At 40.0% G+C, this 17,242-nt stretch overlaps 1 protein-coding gene across 3 annotated transcripts in view; it reads right to left on the bottom strand.

Annotated features, from left to right (window-relative positions):
* Window positions 1–1,373: 1,373 nt before the first annotated feature.
* RLF (RLF zinc finger) overlaps window positions 1,374–17,242 on the bottom strand; it is a 50,048-nt gene continuing 34,179 nt past the window's right edge. For 2 of the 3 annotated variants that reach the window (XM_064635387.1, XM_064635388.1), the window contains exons 6-8: window positions 13,921–14,057; window positions 8,516–8,657; window positions 1,374–6,520 (exon numbers count right to left, since the gene is read on the bottom strand). In XM_064635387.1, coding sequence (XP_064491457.1) covers window positions 1,787–6,520; window positions 8,516–8,657; window positions 13,921–14,057 — 5,013 coding nt within the window. In that variant the 3' untranslated portion in view covers window positions 1,374–1,786. Of the gene's footprint in view, window positions 6,521–8,515; window positions 8,658–13,920; window positions 14,058–17,242 lie in introns of those variants that run through there. The other variant, XM_064635389.1, reaches the window with a different exon arrangement.

Genomic DNA, 17,242 nt, shown 5'->3' on the forward strand with positions numbered 1-17,242 from the left:
GCCCACCCATGACAGGCAATTAGATCAGAAAGATCTAAGCCCAAGAAGAAATTGGGATAAAGATGTGGATTCAAGCTGTACAGTTTTGATGCTGTGACACCTATTACCTAGATGATAAACAAGTGGAGTTCAAAAACTGAAATACACTGTCAGTCTCTGAACTGGGCAAGATATAATTTCTGTAACAAGGAAGGATCTGACTGACCAGTGCTGCACTGGTATCTTTCAACAAAAATATGAACACCTTGAGCCCACTCATTAAAAGTCCTGGCAGTGCATGGGGTGCCACATGACCACAGGAAAATGCCTCCAAGATGCTTTTGTGCAGCCCCTGAGGAAAACCACTTTCTAAATGCAACTCTTGGACTGAGGAGTGTCGCATGACTTGTCTCCACATCTAGCAGACAGAAATGATGTTTGTCTTCGTCTACTCCTGTGGTATATCCCAGCCTATGGAAATAGCAGTAACTGAACAGCAGCAACCTACTTAATGGGCTCTGTAACACCAGATGTGCAACAGGTACCAGCCTGCCCTGTGTGCAGTGGTGGTGATTTACACGCGTGCGGTAACTCGTTTGGCAAGAGCAGAATTATCTCTGAGGAAATGAAAGTTTCACACACAACTTGCTCCATGGGATTATGAAAATGTCACAGAATTCATGTGTAGTATGCAAAATTGTTTATGTATCAAGTGGCAGGACTAAATTTTTAATAGAAAAGCTGGAACGCTGAAGAAGTTTAATACACAGTTTAAGCACAGTAGGATTGTATAAGTGTAATTTTGTATGATTTTGTACAGTTCTTTGGTGGCAAGTTTGCAGCAGAGCTTATATGAAGAGCACACAGGAAATGCAAACTCAGTCACAGAATTAAAATGAAGCAGAAAAGCTTCCACGATGCCAGGCAGAAACTTTTCTGTTCCTTATTTTTGGACAACTTCTGTGGTCCCAGAATATTTCCAATTATAAAAAGAACTGACAAACTAGGTTTTATTCACTGTCAGAAAAGCTAACCGGGGAACCCAAAATGTGCACTGATACTTTCAGATGACACAACTTCCTTGGAAGTCTGGCAACACTCGTCACACACTCAGGTGGTGCCATACAGTCTCAGAAGCACCTTCTGCCTTTAAAGGAACACGGATTTTCTTGTCCCTAATTGGCAAGTGCTTTCTGCCTGTACTAATTATCTTTCAAATGTGAAAAAAGCACAGAGAATGTTGTAAAATAAAATGTAATACTTTACTTTTCCGTATCTATTTCATCAGTCTGATAAATTATCTACAAATGCATAAAACTTAAGCAACATTTTCCAATGCACTCAGAATGGTCCCAAACTCAATTACATTAAAGATTTACTGTACAGTAAACAAATGGGTGAAAAACTGTAATTTATTGAAACTTATAACTCAAAAAATATAAGATGCTGTAGTGTACAATATGTTACACAAAGCACCCTAGGGTGCACATTCAAGTCAAGTAATAACTCCATCACCCCCCAAACCCTGGTACCCCAGTACTTGTTCCATATACAATCATGCACATTTACTCTTCAAGAGGAAGCCCCCAGTATTCTGATGTGTTAAATAGCACCAAAATCAGCATTGTTCATTGAAAAAATTGGGGGAGCTAAATTAACTTGGCCAATACTTTTGACAGATATTATACATTCATGGAATTAAACAGTCTAAACTAACCTAAAAGTGTGTACTGTAACAATTACTGTTCTAATTTGAAGTTCTCCCCATAAAGCAGTAGTGGAGGCAATATGCTCTAAGTAAAGCTACTTACGTACTTCCTACACACAGCTCATCTGCCTTTTTTGTTGGAAATAAGTCTATGAGAGGTGTGGAAAACTTGGATCTTTCAAGAACAACTACTGGTCGTAAGTAATGCAGCTGTTTTAAGGCAAGGTCTCCACAGTCTGTTAGGGCCTTGTCCAGGATTGCCCTCAGATTTTCTAAAGAAGGGGCAGATGAGGACTCTGACAGCAAGGGCTGGATCTCTGTTAATTCCCCAGGATTATTCGGGGTTATGTTTACATTTTCATCATTTACAAAGTTGTTTACTGGTGTATCCCCCTGACTATCTCCCTCTTTTTTCAAGGTTTCATCTACTGGCAACTGCTCAGAAGACTCCCATTCTACTACCTCATCACAATCATCATCATCGTCATCATCTTTTCCCTCACTTTCCTGAATAAATTTTAAAAATGAAGACTCGAATCCCATTGGTTTATATGTCTTTAAATCAAATGGTTTGGACACTGGAGGCTTCTGAAATTTGTCTTTTGTAGCACAAAGTACATTTCTTTTCCCATTCAGATTAATTGCACTATGCTGACATCCTTCTGGGTCTTTCTCTTTTGGCAACTCTAATTGTAAACTGGAGAAACAAGAGCTATTCTCTCTTTCACTGTTTTCAGAAAAATCTTCAGTTTTAGACACAGCTGTCTCCCTGACATTAGGCTCTTCAAAACAGGTATTGTTTGAACTGTGGTTATATTTTGAAGTGCCTGAATGCACAAAGGCACTGGCATCAAAACTCACACTACTAGGTGGACTTTGTTTTTGGTCTTCATTGCTCACTTTTGGAGGATCACTAGCAGGGTCTGGAACAAGAGCTTTGTCGCTTTCCTGCACAGGCTCAGGATTAGCTGATTTATCCTCGTTAACTTCTACACCTTTTCTATCCAAGTCTGAAGCTGTGTCAGAGCAAGACTGCTTTTCAATCATGATGCCACATTTCACACAAAGAACAAGTTTCTGAAGGCGCTGCTCTATGTACATGTTGGTCATCTGGTGTGTGCGCTTATAGTGCCTCACTATGCTGCTTTCCAGCTTGACAACAGACAGACACCCCTGGACCATGCAGGGATACTGGGTCTGGTTAGACTTCTCTTTGCACATTTGTAGGGCTTCCTCTTTCGTTTTGAAACTCAGCAAATGTTTTTCTCTACTTCTGCTAATTCTTTTAGCTTTTTCTTTTAATTGCTTTCCATTCTGCTTGCTTGTGTCAAAGCTGTCTTTCAAATAGTTTTGCTCATTTTTATCTTTATCTTCATTATCATCCTCCTCTTTCCGATTTCCAAAGAGACTATCATAATATTCACTGTGTCTGAAATACACGTGTTGAGAATAGTTACTGTAATTTGTGAAAATTCGATTGCAGCCATTAAGGTCACAATGGATTTCAAAATCTTTGTTTAATTTTTCTTCGTTGGCATGTTCTTCTATTAGATGCTGTTTAAGCTTATTAAACGTATAAAATACAGCAGGGCAGTGGGCTTGGTTACAAGCAAATCTGGCAGACTCAGCTTCAGAAAGCAGTTTTTGATCCTCTAAGATTTCATTGTGGAAGTCACTACAATGCTTAGCAAGAGCTTTAGAACACAGAAAACGCTTACCACACTCTTTGTGTTTGCATGCAAATATTTTTTTACATTTGACAAGTTCCCTTTTAGTTCTCGCTTTGTCTTTGTCTAAGCAAAGCTGTTCCTTATTGTACTGGTGAACGGTTCTGTAATGGCGTATCAAACCTTTCTGGTTTGTAAATGCCGAGTTGCAGCTTTTATGTATACAATGAAATGGTTTGTGGTATTTATGCAATATGTAACATAAATTTCCTTTAGCAACTGTTCTTTTGCTTCCTCTTCCCTGTCTTGCTTCCAGTTCTTCCCTATGAGTGTCCAGAGAAGCTATGTTAGATGCTTTTCTTGTTACATTATTGTCTGTCTCTTCATTGGACTCCAAGTCTGTCTCAGAACAGCAGTCATCCTTCTTCGGGTGACACAGTTGTTCAGAGTGGTCTGAATGATCAGTGAACCCAACGCTGTTTGCACAGGCAGGTGCTGGAGCAGTGCCATTTTTATGCATGTCCTCTGCACATAAACCTACATGATCAAGTTTTTCATTAGGACATACCTTGTGAGCCACTCTCTCGCAGCCAATTTGATGTTTGTTTCTATAGTGAATTCGAAGGTGTGTTTTTCTTGTAAATGACCTTTGGCAAATATGACACTTAAATGGTGAATATCGATGCTGGAACATATTTAGCTGAAGAACCATTTCCTTTGAATAGTTATGCTTTCTAACATAATGCATTAAGAGAGCTTCTCTGGTCACAAACTCACATGTACATCCATGACATTCACAGAAAAATGGTTTAGCTGCCAGCTGAGTAAGGTACTGGCTGGGTAAATTATCTTGTTGCTCTTGAAGCTGAAATTTTGAGGTAGTTTCATCAACTAACTCAGGGCACTTGGCATCCCGAGATGAATAGCCTCCAAAAGGTTTGTGTCTTGAAGAATTCTGAATGTTAGCATTTTTTAAGCTTAGATGTTTCAAACCTAACATTAGTTCCAACATGTTATCTTCAATATTTGATTCTTTAGAACTGTCATAAAAAGACGTTTCTGGGGAAGAAGGACAAGTTTCCTCCCTCAGACCGTTGCTTCCTTTACCATCTACAGCACAACACACACTTTCTGGAGAGTTAGCATTTGTATCGGAATTATGACCTAACTCTGTATTCATGTCTGCAGGGGATTTACTGTCCTGAGCATCACTCAACAGATTGAGAAAGTATTTAGTTTTCATCTCCATATTTCTTTTACCTTTGAAGTTGTATGGATGGACCCTTCGAAGGTGTTTCTGCATACTCCTGGAATTTTTGTGGATGGAACAGCAGCCTTCAAAACCACAGGAAAGGGTTTTTTCATCAAAGCAAACCGCCACATTGGAACACTGTTGTTTCACATTTGCTGGATGGAAGACTCCTTCCTGGGACACAACTAAACCTGGAACTGACTGGCTGTGAGCCACTGTTTCAAGCAGCAGAGGAGACACCTGACCTTTGCTTACTGCTGCATCTGCTCTGTGCTCCCCACAATGCAGGCTGAAGTTACTTTCACTGTTTAGATCTTCACTGTCGGAAAGAGATTCTTCCTTCACTTCTGGAATTTCCTGCGAGCCTGAGGGATCCAAGTTATCATTGAGATTGGAATTTTCAGACTGTTCAAACAGTTGAGACTCTGGGAGATAACTGCATTTGTCTTTTGAAATCGACCTCTCAAGGTTCAGCATTTGTTTCCCTTCCCCATTTGACACTTGGATATTATGCACTGCGAGGTGATTCTGAAATTCAGTTTTTGAATAATAAAACTTTTTGCAACCAAAGAAGTTGCAAGTGTATGATGCATCTCTGAAGTGCTGTGCCTCGTGATGGTAAAGCTGCCCTAAGTCACTGAAAACAATATTACAGCCATTTAGCTCACATTTATAGCGAAGATCGTCGTGTGTTTGTTTGTGATTGAGAAGCTCATTAACTGACCCAAACCTGGCATAGCAGTCCATGGACACACACATGTATGGCTGAGGCCCACAGTGCACGCGCTCATGCTCCCGCAAGTGGAAGGACGTCATGAAGTGCCGGCGGCAGAAAGCACACTTCTCCCTCCTGTTTTTCATATCCAAGTAGTGTTTTGCATTCTCATCATTGTTTTGATGTTCAGCTTTCAGATGTACACTTAAGTACTTAAACTGTTTGAACACTCTAGAACAATCTGTCCCAGGACATGGGTAGATGTCTCTGTCTTGCAGCTGGCAATTTTCCAGTTGGCTGAATGTGACATATTCATGTGTGTCATTGTCAAAGCTTTCAGGGAACTGTGACTGGTGTGACCTTTCCTGAAATGCTGGGGGTGGGCTGCTAGAAGCTGTTGTATTTTGTGGTGATCTCTCTTTTTTCAGAATTATTTTCTTTTTAGGTCTGTGTGTTCTACTAGGTGGCATTTTAACATGTTCCATTACATGTGGTACAAAAAATTCCTTTCTCTTGAACCTTTTTGTGCATACGGGACATGTATAAACACCATCTTCCATATGCATCTTCGAATGATGCAGTATTCTGGCCTCTATACACTCCCTTTTGCAGAGCACACAAAAAAACTTGTATTGAAGCCATCTCTGGTATCTTTCTGAAGAACCAATTGGTTTTTTTATTCTTGCTTTTTCCTTAGGGTGGTTCATTGTATCTTTCCCATCATAATATTTGTGTTCTTTTGTCTCATCATAGTCACTAAAGAAAGTTTCTAACATGTCAGTTTCATTGAGTGACATATGACAACCTGCATCATCTTCAGAATCAGAAGCTACCTTCCCTAACAGTTTAAGGCAATGCCGCTTTAAAGTCTTCCAGTCCCAAAATTCAGGATCAAATGGCCAATATGCTTTCAAAGCTAACAGCAGCTCACAGCGGAGTGAATTTGGAACCACTGCATTCTCTTCATCAAATTTTTGGTCTGGTTGCATATAGAGCTCTTCCAGTGCATTAAATCCACTCAACGTTGGCTCAAGTAAAAATTCCGTAAGCTGACAGGCTCTTCTAACTTCAAGGTCTTCTGGTAAAAGGCATGCAATTGTTTTACACACTGATGTCTTCATTTCATCGCTTCCACTGGATCTGATCTGAAGGGCTCTCACACATAACAAAACAGACACAGCAAGTCCCGCTTCTTCTGCCTGTTAAAAAAAAACAAACAAACCAACAACAGAAAAACACAAACAACAAATGGTCACAAAACAAATGTTACTTTTCTTTAATAAGTACATTCTTTCTAGAAAAAAAAAAAGCGTGCAATAAGAGCATCCAACAGACTACAGCTCATTCTGAATGCATTTGGGCTTCTGAGCATCAAGTGTCTGGAGTCACTGAGCACCCTCTAGAGAGCCGCAGTTTATCTTATGTGAGGAACCTCTTTTGCTTTTCAAGCAATGGGAACCACTGCACACTTAATGCAGTCTGGAGGAGTCACACAAACTAGTTTAGGCACTAGATGTTGCTAAATACCTTTCTAACTCCTCTCTCTCTTAACTGAGTGATTCTCAACCATAAGTCAGATAACTGAAAGAGAATGGTGTAAATCTTCTATGTACATCCCTCCTGCACCATCCACACTGGATATTAATTCAGAACATAGGGTACTGTGTAATAAGGAAATTTACATAAATTCACTCCCTGAAATAAAATAACCTTCCAAGCAGTACAGTAGCAGAAATGATTCATGAGGAAGGTAACTGGTGTTTCACTTCCAAACAGTTTCTGAGCAGTCTGTGCAACTCTGAGGTGTTGCTCAATAGTATTGGGAAGATACTTACATTAATCACATGCTGATTTAAGAAATTATATATTCCAAATTCTACCTGGACAAAATTGAAAGTTACCTTGTTCCAAAGGCATATTTTTCAGCATAAAGAATCTGAATGCATGCAGTAACTATTTAGCCATTTTTAGTAAAGATAAGTAACAGTGAAGATACTTAAGAACAACTTAGGAGAGTTGACATGTGGCTACCACAACCACACCTGCACCAGCCCAGACTGTAATCATCCAAAAGAACTAAGAACAGGTTAACAGAATTAGCAAGCTCTTATACTCAGCATTCACTGCCCACCATACATCATGCTGTGCTTCTTTAATTCAGAAGAAATTTAAAAGGGTTAGCAGGAAACATAGAAAAATCTGGTATATAGTTACCAATATATTATGATTTATATAGAAAGTGCACACTCATGCATGTCTTAAAAGTAGAAATGGACCAACTTTAAAGAAATTAGAACCAAATACATCTCTGTGCAATCCCTGGTGGAATGCATCTCTGACAAATAGAGTTCTGGACTCTATGACCTGTCAAAAGGACAATTATGCAATCCTTCTGATTCTACTCTGACTCTAAACCAGAGCTCTGGCACTTGCTCTGCTCTTGTCAGCTCACACTCTGTAACTCATTTGGGTCACAGTATTGACTTCAGACAGTGAAAGAGACTCACAGACAAACAAATCTGAAACTGGAGAGAAATGGAACTGAAAAAAGGAATCTTGTATGTTTAATCCATCTTAAACCTGAATTAACCCATGGCCATGTCAGAATGCAAAGAGCATGCTGGGTTGGCCTCCTGAGATCAATTAGTCTTTCTGTTAGTACTTAAACGGGGATGACGAGTTTATAAAAACTGCTGTCAAGCATCTTTTGCACCTTTCTGTGATATTCTAGAGAGAGGCATCAGAATAGAAAGTAAAAGTCCAGATGTGATTGTATCACATATTTTGAGGAATATGTATTTTCTTAGAATACAAAAACACGAGACATTCCAGTCAAGTCTCCATCTCTTAGAGATGTTGCAGAAAATTCTTGCGTGCCTGGCTTCTGAACAGGCAGCAGATCAAAACACAGCTATGCTTTGTTTGCAAAATCCTATCATATGTACTTTCAAAGCAACAAAACTAATCCTCCACATTGATTGAAGATCACTTCACAGGATCAGGCTGACACAAAACTACAATGGCAGGTGTTTTCCATAGATTTTTATTAGTACATTATTAGGCACTTAATCAGAAAGCATGAATAATGAAATAAGTTATATTTCTAATCAGTTCAGTGGAATTATTAAGAAAATAATAAATTCATGTAAACAGCTCTGGCTGTGTCCAAAGACTCAGGACTGTAGCTTACTTACTTCAGATTGTATGACTCTTATCAAGAAAAATAGATGCTGTAGTGTTTTGGCAATTATGCCAAACTGACGACATCTCTCCAAAAAGGAATCTAAAGAAGGATCTATTCTTCTCTGCAGCTTGCTCCAGAAAAGTGTCAGTTCCCTGCAAAGAGTTGAAAGCAGAAAGTAAGACCATTGCAGATGCACACAATTTGTGCAGTCACACACTTCGGTTCAGAGCTGACTCCAGGAAAAATTTAAGTGTTATTCAAGGACAGCACACATTTCAATCAGGTCCTGATCTCCAAGCAGCACTGAAGAGGACTATTCCTAAACAAGCACAGGATCAAAACACAACGTATCTTCTAATACTGGGGAAAGACACAGGGATTCATCTCGTTTAATGCAGGCATCTATTGCTGCACAGACCTTGTTTCTAGACAAGAAAAACAGTCCCACACTTGTGGAACTTTTACTTTTCACACAGAAATTTAAAAAGGGTAATATGAATCATAATGGAACGTAGCCACTTCTCTTCCACTAGGCAAGGAGCTTAGCTGCTGACACCTGCATCCAGGTGATGTGGCTGCCACTAAAAGGGCCCTCCCACAGAACACCCTTTGCAAAGCATCACATAAGGGATCTGTAAGCTGAAGGCGTCTGCTGTCTGTGAGCAGTTCTGTACTTTGCTATTCATACCATGAGAGCACAAAGCTGTTCTGTTAAGCAATTTATTATAACCTAAGTAGCACAGCCAATGGAGGATGTAACCTATCGCTGTTGCTCAGCCACCACATGGAGTGCCCAAAAGCAGTAGAGTAGTAGAGCCATAAGACCTCTATCTCTTATATCATTTGAAAAAAACTTTTCTTCTCTTCCTTTGATAGAGCAAACTTGACCTTTGCTAACTTACCCACTGTGTGCATCAACTACACACACAGGCTTCCAGGTGCAAGGTCAGTCACAGCCTCAAGAACCAACTATCAAGAACACATATCCAGGAAAACTTTAAACCAAACACTGGTGAGGTTCTTCCTCTGTATTACTGCAATCCTACTCTTCAACACCAAGCCTAAAGAAAGGGAATGGGGTTTATCCTGGATCAGATCTGGGATATCATTTTACTGCACAAAAATGGACAATGTTTACTGGTAACAGTTTTTGTGGATTTTGTTTGGAGTTTTTTGTCTGCATTATTTAAAGGCCTTGAAATGCAATTAACACCCTTTCATAACCAGGAAGAGACCGTTGAGAAGCCAGACAGGCCTATGAGGAATTACCATACAAGCATTACAACCCAGGATGTTATAATTTTAAATCCTAAAATAGAACTAGAGAGAAAAAAAAAAAAAAAGGTAGACACTCAGAATATCAGTAATGTCTTCTACTACCCTTTAGCACCCAAAAGCTGACAAAATGTAAAATTTAATTAAACATCAGGATGACTAATATGGAGGAACTGTATGAAGTGAAGCTCATGCAAGAAAAGCACAGAATATATATATAAAAGTATTACAAAAAATTTTAACTCAGCATTACAACAGAAAAAAATGAACTTGAAATATAGTTTATCAAGACATCACTCGTTTTATATGTCTATTCATTATACTGATGTCGTTGGGAGCTGGGAGAATAGCAAGAAAAGGGCTTCACTCTGAGTAACCTCTTAGTGCTCTGCAAAAAAGCCTTGAGAATAAGTTTTCAGTGTTTGCTCTGTTCTTTTTCTCATACCACCCTTTCTTTCTGCAAAGCTAAAGCATCTTGCTGGAAAGGATCAAGGATGGTGATGAAGAAGTGTTCCTCAGATAATCTTCACATATATGGAAAGATAAAACCAGACAACTCCAAGTATTTGGGCAGTGCAGAGAACAGAAAGATCTCCAGACAGACAGATATCTAGCAGTACTTAGAAGTAAAAAAAAAATAAACTTACCAACATATCACACCAGAGAGAGGTTTTTGAAGCTGTGCTTAGCTACAGTTCACATCTAAGGCAACTTGTGTTAATGGTAAAGGTAGATTATTTTATGGGTTGATGAACTGCCTGGCTCCCTGGACACTGTGGCAATCAGCTCAACTCAGAACCACTGCCTAGAGCAGCACTACTTCTGTGACAAAGTTTCAAACACAGTAGGTACCTCTAGTCTTAAGAGCAGCCTTACATATTGTTTTATGAATCTCAGCAAGAACCAGTGCAAAATTTTCCAATTTTGGTGAGGAATAACATATACAAACCTAAGTTTGCTTTCATCTTCAGCTGTGAAATAAAGCTTGACACCGAGAGCTAACTCACATACCAAGATGGTTTGCTGATCTCCTGGAGGTACAGGCTTGAGGCTCCAGGATGATCTGAGCTGAGCTAAGCTAAGCTATTCAAACAGCTTAACCTCTCCAACTATGCAAGAATCAGTCAGAGGTTTGTGCTGAGATGGGGAGTTAGCACTGCACCATCAGAGAGATGGTGAGGCACTGAAGACAGGAGGGAAAGGAGGCAGATTTTCCCTTCCTAGACAGAGTGACATTACAGCTGAAGAGGTTTAACACCTTCCAGAAGCCCCAGTGTTGCACTTGTCCTGTGGAACTTGTCTGACCACTAGGTAATCAGCATTAATCTGCAGAAAGGTATGCAGTTTTGGCTGGGTAAAATAATGTGCTTACCGCAAGTCAGAAGGGCCAGAGTCAGGACAACAGATAAGGCAGCCTTGTGAGTTGTCAAGAATGGACCTTTTGCTTTTTAGCAGCAGCAAACTGTCAGGATTGGCTCAAGTATGAGTATGGGAGAAAAATTTTAAGTAGAGTCTAAATCATCAGCAGATCAAGAGGAGTACAATAACCATTCAACTACAATCCTGTTTGAACCAGATAAGACCTTTGAAGTGAAATAAGCAATTGCTGCTCCTTAAAAACAGCAGTTGGTCACAGAAAGGAGAATGTGTTCAATTTAACTCGTCCTTTATGCACTGTATATGTTTATGCATTAAATTTAACTCATTAAGTGTATATTTATGTATTTAAGCCTATATAATGGCTCGCAAGCACCCACTAGCATGTCGTTCCTCCACATTAGTTTTAGCTGCAGGATGATACCAAATATCCACTGAGTCTGCTTTCACATTTCCTGTCTTTCCAGCCTGCTCTGGTTATGTCATGCTTTTGATGGAGTTTAATTTACCAATGTAGTGAAAGCAACATTACCTTATCTTTTCTCCAGGGTACTGATCCAAATCAGCCCTGCAATGATTTCAGTGAATTCCAGAGTTTGCATGGAGCACACAGCTCCTCATTTTTGTGAGCCTTAATGCTCACTAAATCTGTAACGTGGAATATCATGCCTCATCAGCTGAACTGCCTGATTTGACAAAAGCAATCCTCTAAATTAAAAGTTTTATGTCTTATTAGCCACTTGAATTCATCTACCTTGTGGCTAAATAAGTACTCAATCCACAGTTGTCCCCAGAAACACAGGTGGAGGTCAGTGAAAAGGCCACTTCATCGAACCATGGTGCACCATCAGACCAGCAAGGCATCCTGACTTTCAAGCACCAGTATTTTTTAAATAAAGCCTCAAAGTGAGAAGCAATCTAGTGGTCAAGAATTATTACACCAGTTTCACAAGACAGGAGTCCATCAGAAGGTGACTTCTTCCATCTGTGCTCCAGCATCCTGGAAGCCTTTCTCTCCAGTGGGTCCAGACAGCATCATTTGTGTGGAATGCTGTTGTACAAGGACTGCTAAGTACAGTACTAGAACTTGAATTTATACATCTATACAATGTCAGTGTTTCTGTTAGACAGAAGACTTCATTCTCCCGTCTTCACCCTGGGGAAGGCAGCTGGAACTTGACAAGTCTGTTGGGACAGCAGCAGAGGGGGCACCTGCAGTATGCATGGACAGAGTAGCACAGTTTGACCCAGCACCTTTTTTCTCAAGAACAACTAACAACAGTATAGACATAATAACGAGACCTCAGCATGAGTGACACAAACCTTCTGTAAACAGGGACAAACTTATGTTACTGGACTGTGCTAACATCTGTATCTTCAAAACTTCAGTGCCTGTCACCTAGGCTAGCCAACTTTAAAGTACCTACTCAGTTACAGCAGCACTGTATTTTGTGTAGCGTTAACCTGAGGCAGGACCCACCCAGGGTCAGACTGATAAGGAGATGAGAAATCTACAGCTTTGAATTAGAGTTACGGGATCTGAAAATTTCATTGAAATTCTAACTACTTTTAGTTCAGACTTCATACTGCAAGCAAAGAAAACTACCCACATTTGTCCTCACAAAAGAGAGATGTTATTCTGTAACAATAAATGCTACATCCTCAAGCCTGTTCTCCAGTCCCAACAGTTCAACAACAGGAAGTCTGACCCTCTTTGCTTGCATCCTAAGGATACAGCTTTTAGAACTGAATAAGTCTTCTTGGACAACAGCAAGTAATACAACTCACCCTAGAACAACGTTAGTTGTTTCTTTTTTTAAGAAGAGAACTTGAGGTGGAATCTAGCTTTGTATCTCTTTGAACATGACTCTTCTAATCTTATCTTTAATGACAAAATTCGATAGAGAATTCTAGAGAAAAACTTCAAGTGTGGTGAACTCTCCTCTCTTGTGTCTTCCACAAGTTCATTTCTCTCTACAAGGTATGCTTTTGCTCAAAAAGACATATCTGGCCTGAAGCAGAAGCAATATTTATGTAAATACTTCTGGCCTTTTTGTACAGATGACTGGACCAGGCTGAACTGTCAATCATCCTGCAGACACTGCAGTGTTGTAAAAACTTTTCTTAATGGCTTTAAAATGTGGAGTGAGTTGATGAACAATGCCACAGCTACCTGAATCCAAATTCCCCAAGATATTCTCAGTATGTCTGCCTATGTAAAGCTTTATCCAGGTCAGGATTTTAAATGGGAGAAAACTACAGATTTAGCCATGCCTTGGAAGCCATAACTATATAACTACAAATCCATTTTGCAAAGGGCAGAAACCACCTCCTCTGCTTTGGCTCTAGGATTTTACCACTGCTGAAACAGAAGCGCAGAAGGTTCTCTAATCTCCAGCCAGTTAAGAGGGCAGAGAAGTTTTATAGTCACAATTCGGCCAAGATCTAGTACTACAATTGTCAGTTATAGAATATCAACTCAGAGAGCACTGACCCAGCACCACTGACAGATCTACTACCCTGCCAAAGTGGTACCGTTCATACCAACAGTGTGAGTGCCATTTCACTTTCAAATGGTTCAAACATTACTTTTCTCTAACTGTTCTATTACTGTAGCAACTATTTATTTTGTCACAAGTTATCTAGAAAGCACTTCAGTCTGATACACTGCTCAACTTCGGGATATATTCACTTCCTCTAAGTATTCTCTTGCATTGAAGTCAGTGAGGAACAGTTAGCAGTAGCGGCAATACTTATACTTACCAAGAGCAATACACATTTGCTGTTTGAAGCTGATGAGTAAGATACGTTGTACAAAGAATAAATGCAGTGTTTTCTTGCCCCTCAGATTCCAGATTACAAATGATGTCCAGTACCTCTTTGCAATCCACCTTTGCAATCTTAAAGAAAAAAAATTAAAAGAAAAAGCACTTTATTCTCAGCATGTTTACAAAAGAAATGCGTGTTTACTGTATCAAAGGAAATGGTCTCACAAACACATAAACAAAATAGTACACACCTCTTTTTAATATGCAGAGCTCGTGCCACACTTTCCAGCTACAGCATGGCATGAGAAGTTTACACATTTGTTCTGGTCTCTTCTCAGTATTAGTTTTCTTTGGGACAAACTTTCCATTTTGGGCAACTTAGCAAAATACTCGCATGCGGCAATCATAGGCCTAAGACTTCTCATACCCTCCCACTGCAGCACTTGCAGGCATTCTAGTGTTACTTTTGAAAATTAGAACCCAGGTCCAAAAAGATCAAGAGTTATGAAAAAGCCAGTCTTTTCTCTTTGTCTGTAGGTACTGATTCTGAACAACCACACTCCAAAGCATAATGTTAAAAACAGAACTGTTTAGAGGAGTGTGCTGGGTTAGGCAGCGTTAGAGTTAATTTTCTTCCCAGTGGCTGGTATGGGGTTGCATTTGGGATTTGTGCTGGACACAGGGTTGATAATATAGAGATGTTTTTGTTATTGCTGAGCAGTGCTTACACAGAGCTGAGGCTTTTTCTGCTTTTTGTACTGGCAAGAAAGCTGGAAGTGAATGGGAGGTTGCGAGGGGACACAGCCAGCACAGGTGACCCCAACTGACCAAAAGGATATTCCAGACCATATGACATCATGCTCATTACATAAAGGGGGGGGGGGGGGGGGAGAAGAGGAAGGGTGGAACATTTAGAGTGACAATGTTTGTCATCCCAAGTCTCTGTTATGCCTGATGGGCCCCTGCTCTCCCAGAGGTGCTGAACCCCTGCCTGCCCACAGGAAGCAGCGAATTAATTCCTAGTTTTGCTTTGCAGCAGGAAAAGCAGAAGAAGGGATATTACCCAGTTTCCTGTTCAGGCCTGACACTGGAATTCATTGAGCAGTGTCAACATCTTATAGGGTCCACTGACTTTTGCTATTTAACTTGAGACCCAAGACTGACCTTTTGCAGCAGACATTTCTAAAGCAATTCACAAGCTGCAAGGGCTTGCAGATGTGTCACTTTTGCATTTGACAAAGTAAAATACAGCAGATTATTTTTTGGGGGGAGGAGGTTGCCGCTACTCACCGCTGGCAATAGAGAAACCTTGAGGACTGATTTAAGGGACAATGCTTTGCTGTCTAAGGGGACAGATATCATTGTTCCTTGCATGTCAAGAGATAATAAGCCCAGCAGTATCTGCAAATCAACTGCCACCTCTACCAGGCTGGGGAGGGCGGAAAAGCAAGCCCATACCAATGGCCACATGACAGAACAGTGAAGGTGTTCATCACTGCCCAGGAGAGAACAGGGTTGTTGTGGCTAACAGGACACTGCTGTATGCTATCTTGCTGCTACTGGCAACATTCCTTGCCAGTAGTACCTTTCTTGTGCTGTCATTAACCTTTGGTACCTACAGGTACACCGGCCTTGCAGTTTGGGTGGGAAGTCTAGGTGAATACATGTCTGACAGCTGGGCAACTCCAGCCTTCTCATAATATTCTACCATCTCTATCCACTCAACTATTCCTATTCTTTATAGATTACAATTTCCATCAGCATATTTTATAAAGCAAATTCAGAAAGCAAAGCTAAGTGACACAAAGTTTTGTCTTTGATAATTTTCACAATTATACACTGCCATCTCCTCGATACTACAGTAAATATTCTTAAATAATGCAGAAACTGCCTGCAAATGGTTTGATATAAGTCTGATCTTCCAAATCTTCAGTTTTAGAAAAATAAAAATTGTCAGTGCCTGTAAATACAGGACATGTTTCCTTCACAGATCTGAAGACAACATGGCAGGCTACCTGGGAGTTACTTGACCAGACATCACTTGACAGAGATCATACTCATCACCAATTCCATTAAAAGGACAATCACTGAACACAACCATCTCTGTTTTAAAACCTACAAACTTAAACCCTACTTATTTCTAACACTACAGAATTATAAACCCCACATTTTTAAATAGCCATCAGTTACTCCTCACTCAGACTTACATTGTAGGAAGACCTGGAACTTCTGCTGTGCACTGGATCAGCAGGACCAACACCAGCTCCAGCACACATGCGGCCTGGTGCTCGGAGCAGCCTGCAGCCACACAGTACATCAGAGCTGCTCTCCTCATAGAGCAACTAGTGCTCCTTTTGGACAAACTCACATTCAGGACATTAACTACTGAGTAAGCAACAAAGCAATTTGTTTCAAGTCCTGTTTATTTCAAACTTGGTCAATGATGATTCATCTCGTTTCAGACCTTGGGGCTTTTGCTTTTTGCTTGTGTGCTTTTTTCTTGTACTTTGGGTGTTTTTTTAATATTCAAGACAAAAAGTCCAAATGCTCAGCTTGAAATCATCCAACAATATCGTCAGTCAATTAAGTGACAAACCAGACATGTATTAAAGCATCTTTACTAAACCTGCAATGCTGACCACCCTTATTCTGTTACAAACCCAACAACTTATGAATGAAACTTACGAGACTGCAAGTTATCTTAAATTAGAATTGCTGAAACATGCTGTCATCCTCCTTGTGTTCTGTTAAAAAGGATGCCAGTTTTCTCCTCAAAGTTATTCCACAGAACATACAACCATGTAAGTCTTTGTCCTCCGTGTCATTTTAGTTTGAAGACAAAGTTGTAATGTTACAATACTACTTCATTTTTTATGTCATCATAAAAATTTCCTACACTAACCTAAACCACCTACCATTTTGTAGTAGGAATCATGGTAATACTCCTTATTTGTAGAGGGTCTCCAAAAGATGACTGTTTACTTCACAACTGAATTTTTTATGAATGGGATAAAGGGCATTTGCTTAAATTCAGATTCCCTGAAGTGCTTTACTCTCAAGACTTTGAAACAGTCTTTCCCAAAGGAAGTCCAAACTAAACAACTCTACTTTGACAATAGGAGATGGCTATATGAGGATCATGTCACCTACCAAAGATGTTAACATTCAGCAGAGATGACACTCAATTTGGCTTTAATTTAACTGGTTGTGGCATTTGAAAACCTTGTTTTATTGTTACGTGTGGCTGGCACTTGCCTTGCAGAGAAAACCATCTTCAACTATGGAACATTTGGGGCTTCATGCTTTTGCAATAGCAA

Source organism: Pseudopipra pipra, chromosome 24, assembly GCF_036250125.1.
Source record: "Pseudopipra pipra isolate bDixPip1 chromosome 24, bDixPip1.hap1, whole genome shotgun sequence".
Lineage (NCBI taxonomy): Eukaryota > Metazoa > Chordata > Aves > Passeriformes > Pipridae > Pseudopipra > Pseudopipra pipra.